Source organism: Lontra canadensis, unplaced genomic scaffold (genome assembly GCF_010015895.1).
Source record: "Lontra canadensis isolate GAN:19392208 unplaced genomic scaffold, GSC_riverotter_1.0 scaffold72, whole genome shotgun sequence".
NCBI classification, from domain to species: Eukaryota; Metazoa; Chordata; class Mammalia; order Carnivora; family Mustelidae; genus Lontra; species Lontra canadensis.
Window position 1 is genome coordinate 2,324,248 of NW_022631066.1, and position 23,118 is coordinate 2,347,365.

Consider the following 23,118-nt stretch of genomic DNA (forward strand, 5'->3'; position numbering starts at 1 on the left):
TGGGTGTGAGTGTGTGTGCCTTGTGGGGCTGCAGCTAGGGGTAGGGACATAAAACAGCACAGGTGGAAAAGGCCAACGGAGGCTGTTTCTTTCCATAACAAAGGAAAACTGTTCAGTGACATAGCATCTTGCAATTGTGAACAATGAGTTCTGTTCAGTGTACTCAACTTACTGGATCTTCACCAATAAATAAGCCTAATCCAAAATGTTGGTACACTGAATAAGGCATATATTGCACCCAATATGCTTAGATCACCAAGGTTAGGACAACAAATGACTGCCTGTGTCAAACTTAGTTCAATATATTAGATATCCTGTTTCAGAAGAAATAACATTTGTCTAGTATAATCCTGTCTTAATTTGCAAGCCATTCTATTCTTTCAAAATTTAAATACACTCCTAAAATGCCCTTTCATAAACCCGAACTCTGAAAACTATAAAACATTGAAAGGAATTGAAGAGGACATAAAGAAATGGAAAGACAACCCATGCTCATCGATTGGAAGAACTGTACTTGGAATTGGAAGTCTGTACTACCCAAAGCAATCTACACATTTAATACAATCCTTATCAGAATACCAACAGCATTTTTCACAGAGCTAGACCAAACAATCCTAAAATTTGTATGGAACCATAAAAGACCCTAAATAGCAGAGCAATCTTGAAATAAATTCTAGAAATAGCTTTGGTCAAAACACACTTTTAGAAATTACCCTCACCTGGACCAAGTTGTAAATGCACTCAATAGAGTTCTTCTTCACGTCAGGGTCTGGACTGGCCAGCAGTCTGATGAGTGGCTCTAACCCACCATGCTCAAATATTTGCACTTTGCTGGTATACTCTGCAGACATGTTCGCCAGGCAAAGACTGGCAAACTCATGGATAACCACTTCTTCTGTGCATCAGAGATAAACAACACAAGTATGCAAAAGGCTTACTCAAGCATTATGTTAAAATATGTTTTGAAAACCAAAGCTTTGCAAATCTTACTTGGTTGGAGTCCATCTTGGTTTGAGAGATTTTAATGACAATTCACAGCTGATACTATGTAAACTATTTTCAATGAATAGTTTAGCCCAATGTGAAAAACAAACCAGCCCCGCTTTTGAAACAGATGCACGATGGAAAGTTACCTTCTGGAGCAAGTTGAGCAATGACGGAACTCATGACATCTAACTCCCTTAACAGTTTTTTAACGTCATCTACAAAAGGAGACACAGAATATTAATGTTTATTACTACTACTAATAATGGTGATGTTGTTGAAATAGACCCTTATGAAGAAGGCTTTATTATTACCTAATTTTATAGATAAAGACATTGAGACTCAAAAATCAGATAGCAAGTGAGTGGTGGGACCAGGTGGCCTGTCCAGGGCTGCCTGACCCTAGACAGACTCTGGCTTCTGCTCCTTGATCACTGAAATATACTTTCTTCCAAAACACCAAAAAAATACAAAATGTGCCTGGACCATAATCAGTACATTTGAGTAACTGTGCCCTACATTTGTTTATTATATAGTAGAAATTCTTTGTTGTGTTGCTTTGTTGGGAAGTGTATTCTTAAATTTTGATTTTAATAAAACTTGTACAGAATGCCCAAGAGAATTATCCTCAGCCTTTTCAATGAATATATCTTGTTTGTATTCCATTTTCTTATCAGAGATGCCAAAACTGATTAAAGATAAGTATACCGATTTTTTAAGTTCACTTTTGTATTATTTATGTGAGCCTAATTAAGTCCAGGCAAGTATGCCCCCGCTCCTCTCCTGCCATCTTTAGCCCCTGTTTTCTGAGAAATAAGGCATAGGTACTAATTAGTTTTTGTAGTTTCTCTTCTTGGTCAATTATCTTTGCCTGTAAGCCAAAATTAGCATCAGCAGAATTTTGGAAAATTTCGCTCAGCAGCATCTAAAGCAGATGGTCTCTGGGTGAATTTTTCCTCATTAACCACTGGGCATACTTGACCTCCACTGGACGCCTTTTCCTGCAGGATTCTGGGATGTGGCTGTTTCTCTAGCCACCGAAACTTCTGCTCTGTTTCTGTTCAAAATGGCTACAGCGGGCCAGCAAATTTCCAGCTAGCTATAGCTATGTCAACCCAAGCTTGAAGTACAAAAGAATAGTAGAGTGTCTGGAAAGCACAGTGCCCCAAAGTGAAGGGCATTATTTTTCAGTTGACACTCATTCAAAAAACAAAGGTATTACCTTGACAGGGAATTAACTCAGTTAAGGCATAATACTCAGATCCTTCCGGGTGTTTTGGCGAGCTATATAGGTGCGTGCCCTCCGGAAGAGCTGTTTCTATTCTCTTCTCATTGTGAAGAGTGCAGTCTCTATTTTTCCAAAATGAGAAGGCCATACCAGTCTATTTTTGCATACTTAACACTAAATATTTCTGGCCTTTACATTTTCAAGCTCATTCCCCATTTGGTATATAAAATAACATGTCGGGGACGTTCAGGCTCTGTGTGCTCTCTGTTCCTCTTGCTTCTCTGCAGGAAGGACCTGCTTCTGCAGAGAGAGGCCGGCTTGCTGCCTCCGTATGTGCCATCATCCCTTGGTCTGTCCTAACAAGTCCAAAGTTCTCATCAGAGGATTCCCTCTGCTTTGAAATTCCCTTCTCGATATAAATTTAGCCAAATCTGATAGATCTGGTAGATCTATCCACTAAACCATTTTCTCTTGGTTCAGTGGATGATTTGGATTCACCGACTGGTCTTACAAATCGGAAGCATAGCTGCTCAATTGGTTATTCTGCTTTTTGACACTAAATTGCCTTCCCCCGCCCCAATCTTTCTTTTCTTGAGGTTAAATCAGTAAAATAAAAATAAGGGCGAAGCTGCTGTTTTCATCACTTTAAAAACAATATTATTGCCCTCTGTCCCCTTCTCTCTCAACAGACTCCCCTATATGGCAGCTGACTTGTGGTTGGCCCAATAAATCCACTCTTGCTAAACAGTGTGACATCTACAAGTTTAGGTTGTTCCAGAACTGTCAGCACCTTCACGTCCTGGAGTACCTTCAAGGATCTGTTTTCACTGCATTCTTATTTACAAGTTTTGGTTGCATAATACTGACCGTCTAAATTTACTTTTGGCCTTATATATTCTTTTACATCAACCATTTCTTAAGACGGCAAGCTCTTCAGACTGCCAAAAGTAATGTAAAGTCTGAGCTTTGAGGATTGCAGTGAACTCTCTCTTTAGCAGACTCCATTAAACGAGTCTCTGTTAGATGGCTTCATCAAACGAAATACAGACTGGCAGGTAAAAGGAGACAGAGGCTCCATTTCGATAAAAAGGTTTAACAAAGTAATTTAAGTGCCTATCTTGAAGGACCCAGGCTTGGCATGGGCAGGTAACTCAATCACTTCAGAGAAAAAGACAAGGAAGAAAAAGGAAGATTTGTTCGCTCTCATGGCAATCCTTTTAGGACCTGGCATCTGTTGCTGGAACCTTCTGTTGGTTCATCCATATGAACGTAGTGATACAATTGAGTACATAAAAGCCATGTAAAGATAAAAATTGCTAAAGTAAAATTAGTTATTTTAAAACAGCCCAAAGACAGCTTGACCATGGAGCCACGGAGGTGCATTTATTTATGTATTCATCTGGAAATATGCCTTTTGATTTAGAGCACATGACTGCAGCTCATATTTTATTCCATGTCAACTTGGACATGTATGCAGAGTGAAGCAACAGCCATTAATGTGCTGGGTGTAGTAACAGAAAAGGAACTCCACAAGCGGTTGAGGACGCCATGTGTTCAAATAGAAAATGAGTTCATCCTCATAATGGTTTGATTTTTTCCCACCCAATTCATGAAATCAAAAGAAAGCTCTTGGAAGTTCATTCATCTTATGTAAGACTCAAATCGCAAATACAGCAAAGCTCTTTCCATTGCTAGGTTTCGTGGCTGCAGACTGAACTCGCCCAGCACTGGTGGCCGCCCAGTCAGCAGCCATCGGAGCAGGGCCCTAGAGCTCTGAGCACCACCGCACTTAGCACTCAGATGCAATAGTCATTCTCAATATTGTGGGGTCACAGGCTCCTTTAGAAACTCATGGAATTCACTATATAGATCCTGCCCAGGAAAATTTTGCCATTTGGAGGGCTTCACAGGTTACAAACTCCTCACATATTGGAAGCTGGAAATAGCAAACTAAAATGAGTAATAGAAATTAAGAACAAAAGTAAACAGGAAAGAAGTCACAGAAACCTAGACATTAAATTAGAACATATAAGTACACACAGGCAATTATAACTCTCCATTCCAAACAAATCACATTCTCCCCCCACAAAATCACTTAGGAGAACCTGACTTAGCATGTGCACTAACGTTAAAGATCAGAGAAGATCCGAGGAACAGAAAGCCCACTATACTATGAGCCAGAGAGTACGTTCTAATTCTAGCTCTGATCTCATCTCTTCTACTAAGCACCTACATGACTGCACCAGGAACCTAATCCCTTCAGAGCCCGTTCCTATTTTTAAGATGAGGACTCGCAGGAATTGCAAAAGACGTGCTACAAAGCACCACTGGTTCTCAAATTCTGTGGTGTGTAAACAGAATAAAACATAAGAAAATTTTTAGTCTTCCCTTTTTTGGTTTTAAATCCATCGGTGAGGCTCATTCAATATGGCAGAATTAGTATACAGGAGATTAAATTTATGAGGGCTCCACAGTATAAATGATTACTACCTCATTTAACTGCCCTGTGCCTCAGTTGCCTTATATGTAAAGGGAACGATCATAGCACCGACCTCATTAAATGACAATACGCAAATAGCACGTAGAGCAGCACCTGGCACACTGGAAATGCTGTGTGAGGGTTGACTACTGTTACCATAATCTGGGCTGGAGGAACATCCTTCCCCCACAGCCGTCCTCGTCTCACAGCCATCTGCAGAGCCCGTGCCTTACCCAACAGCCACCTTTAGAACTCATGCTGCCAAAATCCCTTTCAGCAACAGCCCTGACGGAGCCCCACCTGCCCGCCACCACTGCAGGTGCTGTCCATGCCGTCTCTGCAGCTGGGGCTGAAATGGCACAGATGCCACAGAAAACGCTCCTTGCCCTTCTCTTCCCATCTTCCTGTCTCTGACTAATGCGACAGTCCCAGCCGGACACCATGGAATAAGGAGCGGCCCCATTCTCCGCCCCCGCCCTGTCTCACACGTTCAGGAAAGTGAGGTGGTGGGGGGCCGGAAGCTGAAGGAGGAAACTGTTTTCGCTGAGACTGGTGAGAGGGAAAATATGGTAATTTTAGCCACATGCCATGAGAGACAGAGAGACATATTTATTCCTAGCTGCCTGAGTTTCATGTTAGAATTCAGTCTCTACCAAGAATGTCATTTTTTATTATAAAGTTAGAAGACTTTCACAGGCTAACTCAAAAAACCTATCATTATAACATGAAAATGATTTTCAAATGGAAAATACATCCTGTTCATTAGTCAGGGGCTGCCTTTATTGCCATGGTTTTGGTCAAACTGATATTCTAACAGACATAATAGCATGTTTTGACTAATGCTATTATTCCACCATATTAAATATATGAAAATATTCAAGCAAGTAATGAGTCTGATTTAAGAAATAAATACACATCTAAAATTATTTTTGGCAAAATATATTTAATAGCTTCAAAAAAAACCAATGTGTCAAACCTCTTTAGCCTGGGCTACTTTCACTGTGACATACATATGAAATGTAGCTTACATATAGGCAGACAAATTGCATTATGCTAACTCAAGAAAAAAAGCCATTTTAATTTTAAGAGACAATGATTGCCTTCGACTTGTTAGACTGGAACGTACATCACCACCTTTGACAAATTTTGCATGGATACATTTGCACATATTTTCATATTTTAAAAACATCTCTTGGGGCACCTGAGTGGCTCAGTCGGTTGGCCTCTGACTCTTGGTCTTGGCTCAGGTCATGATCTCAGGATCCTGGGATCAAGCCCCACATCTGGCTCTGCGCTCAGCAGGGAGTCTCCTTCTCCGCCTCTCTCTCCTTCTCCCTCTGCCCCTCCCCGAACCCCCCTCACCAGCTGGCACTCTCTCTCTAAAATAAATAAATAAAACTTTAAAAACTCTTAAAATATGAAATTATACATCTGTTGTATTATATATACTTAACTTTTTGTTAATGTTTAAGTCAGTTCAAATGAAATTCAAAGAAATCCCTTAAAATTAAATTTAAAAAAGATAATGCATTACATGAGATTATTAGATTATTTTTTAAAAGTTTACACTTACTGTTAGAAGCCAGGATTCCAAATATCATAGTAGCATTTCTTCTTACAATTTTGTCTTCATGGGTGAGCAGTTTAGTTAAGGGTTCCACGGCTCCAAGTTCAAGGAGGGTAGCTTTATTTTCTTCACCTGATGTCACAGGTAAAATAAAATCATGCATGGACATCATCAGTCTCATCAAAACTCTTCCTCATTTCATTTTAATTTCTTATTTGCCATTTGCCTCCCACATTTCTCTTTGCTTCCACATATATTTCTCTCAGAATAAACTTTAGAGCACAGGTAGCCTAGACATGAGCTGCTCTCCTTCCTCCTGATGGTGACAAAGCTGGTTTCCTCTTGTCACAAATTTGGTCCTTAGCCCACGTTGCACCTGCTCTGAGGGGGTCTCCCCTGACCCCCTTATCTAATGTTATCACTACATCCAAGCATTTCTTATCCTTCTTTAGTCTACCTTCTTCATACCACTTGGTGATCTCCTTGCTTTGTCTGCCTGTTCCACTTACTTTCCATGAGGACAGACAACCTACCCGTTCTACTCTCTCATATCCCTCAGTGTCTAGCATAGTGCCAGTCATGGATTGGCATAATTAATCACAAGACTTCCTTAACATACACAGTCCCCACTTTGAGTTAAAGTGGGGTGGTGTGTGAGTTCCAGGGGTTCATTTTTCACCCAATGGGGTTATAGCTCCTATTTTGTCAGGCAAGATGTGCCCACAGCCAGCACGGAGGAATGCGTTGCAGAGGGGAGCAGCCGGGGTCACTGGGGACTCCTTAGGTTGGCAAGAAGCCCCAGAACCAGAAGGCCAGGTAAGGCCAGAGTCTTGCTTAACTGTAGAAGTTGTCTGTCTATATCTTGATGAGTGGGATAGCATTGTACAAAGTCAGGAATAATGTTTACATCCTGATTAATTTCAGCTTTTCAATTTCACAGGCAATGAAAATATAGATTTCACTTTCAAAATTAATTTGAGAGTACACTAAAGTCATTTTAACTTTTCTTGTCTCAGTTTTCTCATAAAATTAGAGTATTTTATATTTTAAGTTGTAGGTCCACATTCTGGTAAGACACAGACTATATATTCTTAGAGCCCATGGAATTGCCCTGTATCTATATGGTCAAATCTGTCACCTGGTAAGGATACGTTGAAATATGCACCATTGACTCTTACAAACTTTTTTTCAAATCTTCCAATATTTGTATTTTATGGAAATTTAAAACTTAATTTCTTAGATGAAAACATTTTGTTAAATGATCTTAAGATAAATTTTAAGGTACTTATGCTTAAATAAAAGCATATATTATATATCAGATTGTTATAAAAGTTAATAGCTTCTTTAAATTTTCATTCTAGAGACTTTTATTATATAACTTGAATTATTTCTTCATTAAAACATATTTTTAAAAAAATTTAAAATAATGCTATATATTATAATTTTATGATTGGAAGAAGAGGATTTGCAAAATTAACAACCTATGTCATCTTTTACATCTACTTTTATTCTTTTTTAAAGCTTTGATGAGATCATTGACATATAATAGACTACATATTTAAAGAGAACCACTTGATAAGTTTTGACACGTGTTTTACACCAATGAAACCCAACGCTATCATGAAGAAAATACCTAACACCCCAAAAGTGCCCTCTTGACACTGTGATCTCTTCCTCCTGTTACTATACATTATTTTGCCTTTCCCAGAACTTTATATAATCACGCAGTATGAGTTCATTATTGCCTGGTTTTGCTCAGTCTAACTATTTTGAGATTAATTCATGTTGTAGCATATATCATAGTTAACTCTATTTATTGTCATTTACTATTCTATTATATGGATATACCGTGATTTGGCTGGACCATATATGGTTGGTGTGCATTAACTTTTCGAGAAACTGACAAACTGTTCCAAAGTGAATGTGAAAGTTCCAATTTTTCCCCATCCTAGCCAACACATCTGTCCATATTTCTGATGATAGTCATTAGAGGGTGTGAGGTATTATCTCATCATGGTTTTACTTTGCATTTCCCTCACAACTGATGATGGTGAGCATAAGGTACCTTTCTGCCATCCATATATTTCTTTGGTTAAGTGTCTGTTCAAATCTCTTGCTCGTATGTATTTTTAAATTTTGTTTGTTTTATTATTGAGGTTTTTAAAAAAAAGATTTTATTCATTTATTTGACAAAAAGATAGAGCACAAGTAGGCAGAGTGGCAGGCAGAGGGAGGAGAAGCAGGCTCCCTGCTGGGCAGGGAGCCCCATGCAGGGCTGGATCCCAGGATCCTGGGATCATGACCTGAGCTGAAGGCAGACGCTCAACAACTGAGCCACCCACGTGCCCCTTATTATTCAATTTTGAGAGTTCTTTATATATTCTGGACACAAATCTTTTATCAGATATATGATTAACAAAAATTTTCTTCTTGTCTATAGCACATCTTTTTTAAAAATTACTAGACTTTTTTTGAGCAGTTTCAAGTTTATTAAAAAATGAACACGGGCACCTGGATGGCTCAGTCGATTAAGCCGCTGACTGAATTTCAGCTCAGGTCATGATCTCAGGGTCCTGGGATCGAGTACTGTGTTGGGCTCCGGGGTCTCTCCCTCTGCCCTTCCCCCTCACCTCTGCTCATGTTCTCTCTCTCTCTCTCTCTCTCAAATAAATCTTTTTAAAAAATGAAGAAAAAATACAGAGTTCCCATATACTCCATCTCCCTTTCCTCCCCCATTTCTTTTATTATTAAAGTCATGCATTATGTGGTACATTTGTTACAATTGATAAACCAATATTGATATGTAACTATTAAGTAGAGTTGATAATCTATATTACGGTTCACTGTATGTGTTTTCCAATTCTATAGGTTTTGAGAAATGTGTAAGATCATGTTTAGCTTTCTAAGAAACTACTAAATCATCTCCCGAAGTGCCTGTACTATTTTGAACTCCCACCAGCAATGAATGAGAGTCCCTGTTGTTTCCACATCTTCACCAACATTTTATGTTGTCAGTTTTTAGAATTCTAGCCATTCTAATCGATGTGTAGTGATATTTCATTATTGCTTTACTTTGCAATTTCCTGATAACATATGATGTCTTTTCATGTGCTTATTTGCCCTCTGTGTATCTTTTCTGGTGATGTGTGTGTTTAGGGTAAATTTGATAAAATCCAATCAATTGTCCTCTTACGGATTATGTTTTTAGGGTCATATCTAAGAAAGTTTTGGCTAACCCAGATACTCTTTTAGTAGCATCCCACAAATTTTTATTTTTATGTGTTATGTTTTCATCTTCAGTTTGGATTTTCCTTTTGTATTCTTTCACTGACAGATTATTTAGAAGTGTGTAATTTACTTCTAACTATTTAATGATTATCCAGAGTCCATTGTGTTAAGTGATTTTCAATTTAATTCTATTGTGGTATGACATATATTTAAATGATTGTAATTCTTTTACATTTATTAAGACTTAAAAATAAAATTATTAGGGCTTGTATTATGGCTCAGAATACCACCTATTTTGATAAATGTCCTGTATGCATTGAAAAGAATGTTATTCTGCTTGGAGTGTTCTATAAATATCAATTAGGTTAAATTAATTTATATTGCTGTTCAAATCTTTTATATCCTTATAGACTTGCTATCCATTTGTTCTTTTATTTATTAATAGAAGGTTATTAAAGTCCTCAGCAGTAATTGTGGGTGTTTATTTCTCCCTGAATCTCTAACTTCATGTATTTTGAAGGTCTGACATTAATAATTGTTTAGGTTTTTTCATAGCTTCTTTTGTTTTCCTTTATTTAAATTCAATGTAGTAACACAAACTGTAATATTAGTTTCAGAGGTAGAATTCATGATTCATTAGTTTCATATAATACCCAGTTCTCGTTACATCAAGTGTCCTCCTTAATGCCCATCACCCAACTACCTCATTCCCCCACCCAATTCCCCTCCAACAATCCTGTTTGTTTCTTATAGTTACGAATCACTTATGGTTTGCCTCCCTCTCTGTTTTCATCTTATTTTATTTTTCATAGCTTTTTGATTAATTGACTCTTTTATTATTATAAAATGATGTTTTTTATCTGATACTGCTTTTATTATTCTGATATTAATATAGTCCCTCCAGCTTTCTTTTGATTAGTGTTGATATAGGATATCTTTTTTTATCTTTTTACTTTCAAGTTATTTGTGTCATTACATTCTAAATGCATTTCTTGGATGTAGCATGTAGTTTGGTCTTGCTTTTTATAGACTATAGCACTATCTCCCTGTTAATTGACTACCAGACCATTTACATTTAGTTTGATAGTTGATATCATTAGGTTTAAGTCTACCATCTTGTTATTTGTTTTTTGTGCATCTCATTATTCTTTGTTTTCCTTTTTTCATCTTTGCCTTCTTTGTATGAATTGAATATTATTTTGATGATTCCATTTCATTTCTTTTGTTGGCTTATTTGATATTATTCTTTGTCATTTTAGTGGTTGTATTAAATTCTGTAGTAAACATCCTTATCACAGTCTACTTTCCAGTCGTGATAGACCACTTCACATATAGTGCAAGAAACTTACAGTAGTATACTTCCATTTTTCCCCTTTCTACCTTGGTTCTATTGTTGTCATTTATCTTGTTTTTATAAGTGTTTCTGCACAGGAAATGGTTACTCTTTTTGTTTAAAATAACCAATTTTAAGTGATCTAAATAATGAGAAAAACCTTTGTGTGTTAACATTTCTAGTGTTCTATCTTTATTATTTTGTGTAGATCCACATTTCCATCTAGTGTCAATTTTCCTTCTTCCTGAAGGACCTACTTTACTACAATTAGTAGTGTGGGTCTGCTTGCAATAAACTGCTTCAGCTTTTGAATGTCTGAGACATTATCTCACTTGTGTTTTTTGAAAGATATTTTTGCTGGGAATAAAATTCTAGGATTAAAGTTTATTTTTCTTTCAGTATTTTAAAGATGCTGCTCCACTGACTTCTTGCTTGCATCATTTGTGATGATAAATCTACTGTCATCCTTATTTTTGTTCCTCTGAATGTAATGTGCTTCTCCCCTGGCTGCTTTTTAAGATTTTCTCTTTATCACTCTTTTCAAGCAATTTGATTTTGTTGTACCTTGGTGTAGTTTTCTTCATATTTATTGTGCTTGGTTTTTTATGATCTTCATGTTGGGGGAATTCAGAGCCATTATTTCTTCTAACATTTTTTCTGTCCTTCTCTTCTTTACACTTACACATACATTGTGTCAGTTTTTATTTACTGATGACTTATCCTCATTATGGGTTATATTTTCCTGCTTCTTTTCATGCCTGGTAATTTTTTATTGGATGCCAGACATTATAAATTTTACCTAGATGGTAAGTGGTAATTTTTGTATTCTTCAAATTTGTTTTGGGAAATAATTATCCAGAAACAATTTGATCACTTTAGGTCTTGCTTTTTAAAATATTTATTAGGTGGTACTAGAGCAAAGTTCAATCTAAGGCTAATAATTTCTAACTCTTGAAGCAAGACCCTTCGGTGTATTCTATATAATTCTCCATGAATCTTGAAGTTTTCTAGTCTGGCTGATGGAAATAGGCACAACTTGTGGCCCTGTGTGAGCACCAGGCGCTGTTAAATCTGATCCTGTTAAGTGCTTTGTCTGACTTCAAGTAGTTCCCACATACATACCTCCTTATCAGTACTCAGCTGAACACTTGAATCAGACCCTTTGCCAATCTCCCGAGTTCTCTTTCCTCTCTGTTACTGAAAACTCTTGCTGCTTTTGTCTCCCTGAACTCTTAGATCTGTCTTCTCAGAGTCTACAAGGCTCTGTACAGGATACCCCTTCCTGTGATGTGGTCCTGGAAATTCTCTGAAATCAATAAGCTGAGGTAATCAAAGTTTATTTCTTTCATTTCCTATCTCTCAATGGTCTGTCATTCATTGCCTAATATCCAGTGTTTTGCCAACTGTTATTTCATAGATTCTTATTTTCTTAGTTGTTTCAATCAGGAAAGTAAATTTGACCCCTTGGTCCATCATGGCCAGGAGGTAATGTCTCATCATTTATCTTAAAAACACAGTCAGAAAATACTGCTAGTATAGAACACCAGACTTACAGTAATTTCTGTATTGATTTCACATAAAATATCTATCTATTTCTTTACCTCATGTCATATAAAAAAAGACGGCATTTGATGATTCTGTATGGCTGAGTGAGACTCAAGTTGCCCTAACTTCATGATCCAACGTCTCCCTGAAATCCAGCTCAGAATTCTACACAATTACTCATGAACCATACCTGCCAGAAGCAATGATTCTGGTTTTTATCTGGATTCCCAATAACTAGAGTGAAATATAGCAAGGTGAGTATTTCACCATTTGCTACTTGAGTGATTTGTTGTTCTCTCATACAAGTCCCAAAACAATGTTTAGTATCATTTCCTTAAATGTAAGTATCATTTCCTTAAAATTCAAATTGCTCCCTTCTTAGTTTAAATGGTTTTGTTAAAAATACAAAGTTATACTAAACTCTTCAGTATTCTCAATTAAAATGTTATACAGTATAATAAAAGTCTACTTTTATCATCACTTGGAATGAATTAGAATACAATTATCATTTATGATTATAAACCCTCTATGAATAATCCTTGAGATAGAACCTAACTTGTAACATGTATAGTGTTTTAATAAATTCTAATTTTTATAATGGTTTTAGTTTTACACAAAAATTGCTAGGATAGAACAGAGTTACCACATATCCTAAACCCATGTTCCCATTACTAACATTTTGTATTAGTAGATACATTTGTTATAATTAATAAACCAATATTAATATGTTACTATTAATTAAAGTCCATGTTTATTCAGATTTCTTTACTTTTAGCCTAATGTTCCTTCTCCGTTCCAGGATCCTATCCAGGGTCCCCTGTGACATTAGTCATATATCCTATCCTCAACTCCTCTTGGCTATGAGTTTCTCAGACTTTTCTTGTTTTTGATAGCTATGACAGTTTTGAGGAGTACTGGTTAGACGTATTTGTAGAATGTCCCTGACTTGGAACTTGTTTGATTTCAGGGTTCTAAGTTTTGGGGAAAAATAACAGAAGTGCCATTTTTCATTACATCATGTCAAGTTCACATATTATCACTATGACTTATCACTATTGATGCTGATTTTGATCACCTGACTCAGTAGTGCTTGTCAGGTTTCTCCACTATGAACTTACTCTTTTTTCCCTATTTCCATATTGTAATCTTTGAAAAGAAGTCCCTATGCAAAGCCCACACCCACAGAGTGAAAAGTTACATTCTGCCTCCTTGAGGTCAGAGTACATAAATTATTTGGAATTCTTCTGCATGGGAGTTTTTTATTTTCTCTCTCATTTATTTACTTATTCAATTATTTATTTATATCAGTACAGGCTCATAAATACTTATTTATACTTTGAGTTATAATTCAATACTACTTTATTTTGTTGCTCAAATTGTTCCAGCTTTGACCACTGGGAGTTCTTGCAGCTCCTGTGACTTACAATTTTTTAAACTACAACAAAACCTTCAAGATGACTATTCTATGCAGTGACTAAATTACTCCTTAAGATTAAGATAGGCACTTAGGGAGATATATTACTTTCAGGTAATGCATTAAATGATATTCTGGTTGTCTGAAAGAATTCATCTGACAAGAAGTGAATTAAAGACTAGGAAGAAAGGGCCCATTATGTAGTAAATATTTTAAGAAACTAATGAAATGGAAAAATAAACTGAAAAAACCAAACCTTTTAAAGCAAATCTATAAATGGCTTCACATGCTTTAGCCAAAATTTCTTCTTCTGGAGAATTAAGCATTAACACCACAGTGGCTGCTTTTTTGCTTTCAATCGTTAAGGGGTCAAACTGAAATGTAGAGAGAAAAAATGTCACGTTCATGTATGAGCTTTAAAAAACACATAAAAAAATGAACAGTGTCTAGAAACTTGAAGAGAACGTAATCATACAAAAAGGATGTGGTCACTGCCCACGAAGTGCACCGTAAAGTTTTCATTTAAAAAACATCACTGATGGGACGCCTGGGTGGCTCAGTTGGTTAAGCAGCTGCCTCCGGCTCGGGTCATGATCCCAGCGTCCTGGGATCGAGTCCCACATCGGGCTCCTTGCTCGGCAGGGAGCCTGCTTCTCCCTCTGCCTCTGCCTGCCATTCTGTCTGCCTGTGCTCGCTCTCTCTCCCTCTCTCTCTGACAAATAAATAAAATCTTAAAAAAAAAAAAAAAACCATCACTGATAGAGAGATAGTGCCAGTATTGGTGGCTTTGGAATTCCTGGAGTAATCGCAGGAAGAGCAAAGCACTTTGGAATCTGACGGATCTAGTCTCTCAACTTAGCTATGTGGAATCAAGCAAGTTACTTATACTGCTAGAATTTCAGTTTTCCTTTTCTGTATAATGGGCATAATGATACATATTCTCCCCGAAGGATCAAGGAGAGGATTAGAGATCATATATGTAAAGCACTTAGCACATTGTCTGGCACATAATAGATGATCATTAAATAACATATACTAGCATAATTCTAAGTTGATACACAAGAATCCTTGAGTACCGGTATATATTAGATACCCTGACAGTTCTAATAATCAGTACTTGCTTCTAATCACTACTCTTTATGAGAAAGCAGAAATTACATATGCAAAATAACTAAAAAGCAATAGAAAACCACATATAAGAAAATGTAAAACCCATTTGGATAAAATCTGAAACAGGGCAAATGGTAATACAGTGTAAAGAAAAAGTATAGAGCTCTAGGAAAATCTCTATTGTGTTATGAGATCTTGAGAATTCATGGGTAGCCATGATGCACAATAACAAATTCATGGCTCCTACGGGATTTCTTCAGTCAAGGTGAAAACAAATTATCACACCATTTTTCTTCCATATCCAGAGACTGGAGAAGGAGGGTGTTCTGTTTATGTTAAAGGGGAAAAAAAAAAATAAATTTCAAAGTTTTAGCTGGCTCTTTGTGTTGGCCCTTCCTAAATGGACATCTTATTGTGTCTGGGTATATAACAAAAATTGATGTTCAGTTTCAGGCTAAGAATGGAGGGACAGATTACTCTGAGTAAGGAAGCATAATTGTGTGAGGTTGGGAGAGCAGAGAAGACAGCAGTAAGCAATGACTTAAAAGGGCACAGCTGGAATAAAAATCCCCCTTGTAGGGGAAATGGCTGTTGGATGTCAGGAGAGCATCATCTAACATCCAAATTAAAGCTGTTGTTTGTGTATGTCTTACTCTAAGTGTCTTACTCTTACTTCACTTTATTTCTTATCCTGCTTAGATTTAATGATCTATTATTTTAATAACACTCCTGCCAAACCCTAAATAAACCTTTGTGTCCTTCTGTCTTCTCACCAAATCAATTTTAGAATATCCAAACCATGAACAGACACTAAGAATTTCTCTCTTTGCCTTTGTGCTCAAGCATCTGAGCATTCTTAGAGAACATTAAACTGTAGGGAAAAACAGTATTACTATAAATTCATGATCAACAAATTCACAACAGCCTCACATATTCACAAGAGCCTCTACACATATCCCTGTATTATATTAAAGGAAATGCTTCTCCTACTACCTAAGCCCAATATCTAATGTGTGTTTTGGATTTTTAACCTATTCATCTTTAATTCACTCATTCATTCAATAAACACTCATTCAACCCCTAATAAATGCATTTCACTGAGAAGAGCACACATTAAACAAGATAACCAATTCCCCCACTCTCATAGAACATACATATTCCCAGTTATGTCATACCATTAATCATCCTTTTTTTCTCTTAAGTAATCACCTTCCACCTAACAAATTATTCCCATTACTTTGTTTGAGTCTACTTTACAGAGGGCCAGCTTAGATTTGACAAAATCCACCCAAGTGTAAGTATGATGAATTTTATTAAACTCGTATGTATAACCAATGATATGTGGAACTTTCCATTACCCCAAAATACTTGCTCCTGCCTCTCTCTCCAGTTGACTCCCTTTCCCATATCCACTCTAGGCAACCACTGATCTGCCTCCTTTTGCTATAGATTAATTTTGACTATTTAATATAAAATTATTACATAGGTACCTTTTATGTATGGCTCCTTTCATTTGGCACAATGCTTATGAGATTCATTCAGATTGTTCCATGTATCAGTGATTCATTCCTTTTTAACAATGAGTGGTATCTCATTGTATGAATACAACACTATTTATTTATCCACTCAGCTGATGGACCTTTGGGTTGTTTCCATTTGGGACCATTATGAATAAAGCTGCAATGGGCATTTTCATATAAGTCTTCTTGTAGAAATATGCTTTCATTTCTCTTGAATAAATACCTAGCAGTAGAATTTCTGGCTTGTCTGGTACTGCATGTTTAGTTTTATTAAAAAAAAAATAATAATAATAATAATTTTTTTTCCAAAATTGTTTTACTGTCTTGTGTTCCCACCAGCAATGTATCTGTATCCAACAAGTATATCTCTTCACTTATTTGTCTTCTTTAATTTGTCTCAGCAATGTTTTATAGTTTTTCAGCATATAAGCATTACATTTATTTTATTAAACTTATCTCTAAATATTTCATTATTTTTGATGCTAAGGACAAATGGTATCATTTTTTTCTTCATGTATTTTAAACAAGTGTTATTAGGTGAACAACATTTAGGACCATTTTTCCAAATGAACCTTTTAATTATGATGATATATATCTCTTTTTCTCTGGTAATATTATTTGCCCTGTAATATAATTTATCTAGTATTAATATAGACACTCCAGCTCTCTTATGATTATTTCAGTGTATCTTTTTCCTTATTTTTACTTTTAACCTATCCATATCTTTATACTGAAAGGAGATTTCTTATAGACAGCTTATATTTTGGATCTTGTTTTTTTATTCAGTATGACAATCTCTCACTTTTAATTGGAGTATTAAATCATTTACATTTAATATAGTTATAGATATAATTGGGTTTTAATGGACCATCCTGTTAGTTGTTTTCTCTCTCTCTGATTTGGTCCCTGGTTCCTTTTTTCCTATCTTCTTTTGGATAGTTAAATTTTTTTAGTATCCAATTTTATCTCTTCTATTGGCTTAACAACGGAGTTTCTTCTGACTAGATCACATATTTCTTTGCATATATAATAATTTTTATTGGCAGCTAAACATTGTGAAAATTACGTTGTTGAGTGTCTGGATTCTTTTAGGGGGGTTCTCTTAAAAGATGTTGAATTTTGTTCTGCTTGACAGTTGTTTTATTTATGGTTCAGCTTGATCTATTTAAGGTCTGTTTTAAAGCCTTATTACAGCAAGCCTGGGGAAGCGTTTGCTCTAGGGCTGGATTAACCATTCTACTACTAAGGCACGACCTTGCTGGGGGCTCTATTTAATACCCCAGATGTTCAATAAGATCTCTCCAATCTTTTGGGTCAAAATCAGAATGTCTTCCAGACCTGTATGAGTCTAAAAATTATGCAGCTTACATCTCCCTGATAGTTGTTCATGCCTGTTCTTTGTCATGAGCATGAGTTTCACCCTGTGCTGCTTAGACTTCAAAGAATCAAGGGGACCATTAACCAAATTTCTGGAGCTATTTTTCTATGTATTTCCCTCCTCTCTGGCACTCGGCCCTGCAAATTCCAGCCATCTTAGTCTCTCTAAACTTTGGCTTCTCAAAACTCTCTTATTTTAAAACAAAAATAATCTTTTCCTAGATGTTAATCACCTTCCAGATGCTATCCTATCTCTCCTTCCCTTTTGGTCAAAAATTTTGTGAACTATTGATTTTTCTCCATTTGCTCCTTCTCACACTTCCTGCTGAACGTCTCTAAACTGACTTTCATCCTCATCAGTTCACCAAAATAGTACTAAGACCATCATCAGTGATCACCATGTTACCTATCACTTGACATTTTTATCTCACTTCTAGAGAATTAAAATAATAAACAATACTAGAAACTGTAGAAGCTTAAGGCTGACTTTAATTACCAGGCCTCCATCCTTCTGGATAATGTTTTTTGCTTTTTTGATATTGAAAATCCTTGGTTTTTGTTGTTGTTTGAGGGAGTTGCTTTGTTTGTTTGTTTTTTTTTTTTCACAGCTATATTCCTCTGAACTTCTCTATAATAGCACTCAAGACATTGCATTGTTTCTTTGGTGTATGTGTCTTCTTCAGTAAGTTTACCATCATTTGCTCAGTTGTTCAAGCCAAACCTTGAAACATCCCCCAACTCCTCTTCTTCTCACACAACACATGCAAACCATCAGCAAATTCTGTCAACTCTACCCTCAACATGGATCCTGACTATGGCCACTTCTTGCCTTCACAATTACCATCTGGGGCTAGCTGCATAGTTTATGGCTCCTCTGTTAACAGCCTCCAAATCGGTCTTCCAGTTTTCACTTTCCTCTCACAGTGGAGCTAGAATGCTCTTGTGCTTTTTGTTTTAAATATAAATGAGATGCTGCTAATCCTCTACTTATAGCTTACCACTGGATTCCCCTTTTTGCACATTAGGAAAAAAAACAATCATCACCATCATCCCACCACCTTTGGCACCCACCTTATACTCCCTGCTTTGTAATTTCCAGTCATACCAACTTTCTTGGCATTTCCTGCACATACTAAGTAAGGCCTTAGTTATTATTCTCTGGCTGGGGTGCTCTCTCCAGATATTTGCATAGCATACTTCCTCATTCCATTTGTCTTTCTTAAGTGTGACCCCACTGGGAAAGCTTGCCCTGACATGGATTTTATTTAAAGTAGCCTGATCACTCTCCATCCCTATAGACTACTTTATTTTTCCTCATTGATCATTGCTGTCTGAATTATATTATTATTTGTTAAGTGACTGTTTCCTCCAACTAGAATATTTGCTATTCTGGTATTTCAATATTTTTAAAGCTGACTTTATAAGCATGTGAATAAATATGCCATGTTAAAACAAGGCTATGTCATGACACAATGACTACAATTGTCAAAGGAGTACATGAAAATATATTTAAACTAAAACTATCATAAATATCTTTAATCCTTCTTTAATGGTTGAGAAAACACTTCAGTATTTTGCCATGTCTTCTGGTCATCCTTAAGAAAAAGATGATATGGGTTACAAGAAGCTTAAAGGGAAGATTCAAACTGTGAGACCCACAATCTAAAGGGCTATTAAAGGAGGAAAAATACCAATATTTAGCAGAGAGTGGAGAAACTTGGCATGACGTTTGTTTCTCCTACAGAGCCTACAGCATTATAGTAATTTTTTATTAAAATAGGTGCTGAGAATAAAATGATAGCTATAACAGAATGCCACACAACTAAATAAATAATACTGTGCTGTAATTACATATCCCATCTGCTTTCCTGTGAGGAGCTCACAGTCAGTCACCAGCAAGCTGGTTGTGAAATTATAATTTCACGCTCTGTACAAAATAAATGATGAACAAAAGTTATTTATAGAAAGAGTGTAATAAAGGGGAAGCATTTTGGCTAAACTTGAAATTTTAAGCTCAGTTAATTAGAGAAGCTATAGACTCATAGAGATATTTTTATATCTCTGGTAAGGAAACAAGATTGTCTAGAACGGTGCTGCCCAGTAGAATTTCAATGATGGGAATGTTCTGATTCTTCATCGTCCAATAGAGAAGTCACAAGCCACGTGGGGCTTTTGGGCACTTGAAGTGTAATGTGATGGAGGAACTGAATTTTTCATTTAAGTTTTAGTTTTTAATTTTGATTGATTTTACTTTAATTATTGTAAATTTAAATTTAAATAACCACATGTGGCCAGTGACTACTGCATTAGCACAGGTATAAAAGAATACAAAATTATAAAGTTGAACTCAGTGAAAGTATATAAATCATGACAGTTTAGTGACTTTTATGGTACCAGTAAGGGCAAATAAAAGGCTTTTTTGATGTCGACTGGAATGTGTTTACTACATCAGTGGTCTCAGGTCACGAGGAACCAATTACGCAGGAAAAGAAAGACAGATAAACAGAAGGAAGCAGACTACCACTCTAGTATGAACTTTTAGTAAAGAATATCTAAACATCAGTTAAAATCTGCTAAAAAGTGTAAAAATGAAAATGAAAACAGCTAAAATGGTCTCTGGTTTTCTCTATGACCCAAATTAAAGGTTTAGAGCTAGGTAAGCAAGCTGATATTTTTTTATACAGTTTTGTATATGTTTATTAATTTATAATAATTTTTATTAAACTATGACTTTTTAAAGATTTATTTTATTTATTTATTTATTTGACAGACAGAGATCACAAGTAGGCAGAGAGGCAGGCAGAGAGAGAGGAGGAAGCAGGCTCCCTGCTGAGCAGAGAGCCCCATGCAGGGCTGGATCCCAGGACCCTGAGATCATGACCCAAGCCGAAGGGAAGGCAGAGGCTTTAACCCACTGAGCCACCCAGGCACCCCTAAACTATGACATTTTATTTATCTGTGATGAGAGCAAAAGACAGGAAAATAAAGTCCCATGAAGCTTCATTTCTGAAATAAGTCCATTTTGGCAGTCGGTGACAGAGCATTAAGGGTTGCATTCTGAGGTTGATGAAAGCGTCCTGGAGAAAAAGGACCCTGGAGCCATCCCACTCTTGCAAGGAACTGGGTTTTGTTGCCCAGGTGAGGGAGCAAGTTCTGTTATTGCCTGTTGCTCTGACTCATACTCCTCCCCCATATGGCATCGAACTATGGAGAAAAGGTGCTGACCCATGAACATAAACGTTCTTTAACTTGATACTTAGTGAGATTACAGAACCATCATCCCTTGTGAGTTTAGATGCTGTGGATTTATCCACTGAAACTTGATTTCCTCTGAAGTATTAAGCAAATGAAAGTTCCATGCTCATAGACTTGAAGACCTGACCATGAATCATAATGGCCACACCCAGGCCACCGGGAACTTCAGTGGCCAGCAGGTCTTCCACAGCTGATCTCCCTGCCTCCTGAGACAATTCATAAAAACTCTAAAGTTTTACAGAGTAATGAAGAGTACCCTCAACTGCATGATTCAAAATAACCACTTTTACTGAGTTCTTATCTAGTGCCAAGCACTGTTCTAAGCATCTTCTATTTATCTATGTTGTCTCGTTGCTGTGAGTAGATACGAGGTGGCTATCATTACATCCTCACTGGAACGGACAGAGTTTGGAAACTTTGCCCCGGATCAAATGATGGATGATGGAGTGAGGATTCAGATTCTGGTAGTATAACTCTGCAGCCTATGTTCTCAGTCACTGAATATCTTGCCTTATATTAAATATTGGCTACTAAGGTCCTTTGTTAGTAACTCTCTTATGCAATCACTCTACAAGAAGTTTGCCTTCTATTTAAAGCATCACAAACAACCTTTCAGCTAGACATGGAAATGATGTGGGAAGGCAGAATCTTGCACTGCTCACTCAAGCTGTATCTTCCCCACATCCAAGCATCTTCTTAGGTAGTGGTCAATTTCATGAAAAAGAATGGAGGTCAATAAACCATACAGGCATATATTAGATGTATGCTTTGACAATGAGAAAATAAGAAAAGCAAAGGGAGCTTTTTGTTTTAACCATATAACTGAACATTCTTCTTTCTGTCCCCATAACCCATTTTAAATAGTAGATGAAAGACTAATAAAAATACAAATCTTTGGAAATAATGTTTTTAGGAACTCTATAAGGAAGTTGTTATTTGTTGACACAGGAAAGTTTATTTTCTTAAGCAGCTATATATCTATCTTTTAAATTTGGTTTTCCTTTAAAATTTGTACAAGAAAAATTTGTAGACTTTGAAGAAGTACACCTCGGAAAAAATTCCAAGTTCAGATAGCTTAAACTATGGCATACTGTTTTGAAGTATTTGAATTTTCAAGATAGAAAGTGATTACATACTTTCACACTAATCTATTAGCTTTATTAACATAAAGTCAGAGTAGGGGAAGGATGGAAGGACCTTGAAGAAAGGCAATAGTCAAGGACCATTGGTAACTGTAACATGCCTTTTTTTTTTTTTGGTCTCACTCTTATTTTTTTTTTTAAGTATAATTAACATAGGATGTTATATTAGTTTCAGGTGTACAATATGATTCAAAAATTCTGTACATTTCTCAGTTCACATCAAGATAAGTGTATTCTTAAATCCCGTTTATCTCATTCATCCTCCACCTACCTTCCCTCTGGCAACCACCAGTTTGTTCTCTGAATTTAAAGTCTGTTTTTTCTGTTTGTCTCTTGTTTTGTTTGTTCATTTGTTTTTTTCTTAAATTCCATGTATGACTGAAATCATTAGGTATTTGTCTGTCTTTGATTTACTTCACTTAGCATTATACCCTCTAGGTCCTTCCATGTTGTTGCATTCTTTTTATAGCTGAGTAATATTCCATTGTATGTATGTGTATATATGTATATATAAAATCTCATATCTTCTCTATCTATTCATCTATGAAGGGATACTTGATGCAATCCCTATCAAAAATACTAAAAATATTTTTCACAGAACTAGAACAAATAATACTAAAATGTGTACGGAACCACAAAATATCCCAAATAGCCAAACTAATCTTGAGAAAGAAGAACAAAGCTGGAGTTATAACAATACCAGATTTCAAGATGTGCTACAAAAGCTATAGCCATCAAAACAGCAAAGTATTGGCACAAAAATAAGACACATAGATCAATGGAACAGAATCAGAGCCCAGAAATAAGCCCATGCTTATATGGTCAATTAATCTTCATCATAGGAGGCAAGAATATACAATGGGGAAAAGGCAGTCTCTTCAACAAATGGTGTAGGGAAAAGAAAGAAACCAGACGACTGTCTTATACCACATACAC

General features: G+C 36.3%; 1 protein-coding gene across 2 annotated transcripts in view; it reads right to left on the reverse strand.

Annotated features, from left to right (window-relative positions):
* ARMC3 (armadillo repeat containing 3) overlaps positions 1-23,118 on the reverse strand; it is a 91,322-nt gene that overhangs the window by 62,601 nt on the left and 5,603 nt on the right. Inside the window, exons 4-7 of one of the 2 annotated variants that reach the window (XM_032880826.1) lie at positions 14,035-14,152; positions 6,265-6,390; positions 1,134-1,202; positions 720-895 (exon numbers count right to left, since the gene is read on the reverse strand). In XM_032880826.1, coding sequence (XP_032736717.1) covers positions 720-895; positions 1,134-1,202; positions 6,265-6,390; positions 14,035-14,152 — 489 coding nt within the window. The remainder of the gene's footprint in view (positions 1-719; positions 896-1,133; positions 1,203-6,264; positions 6,391-14,034; positions 14,153-23,118) is intronic. The other variant, XM_032880825.1, reaches the window with a different exon arrangement.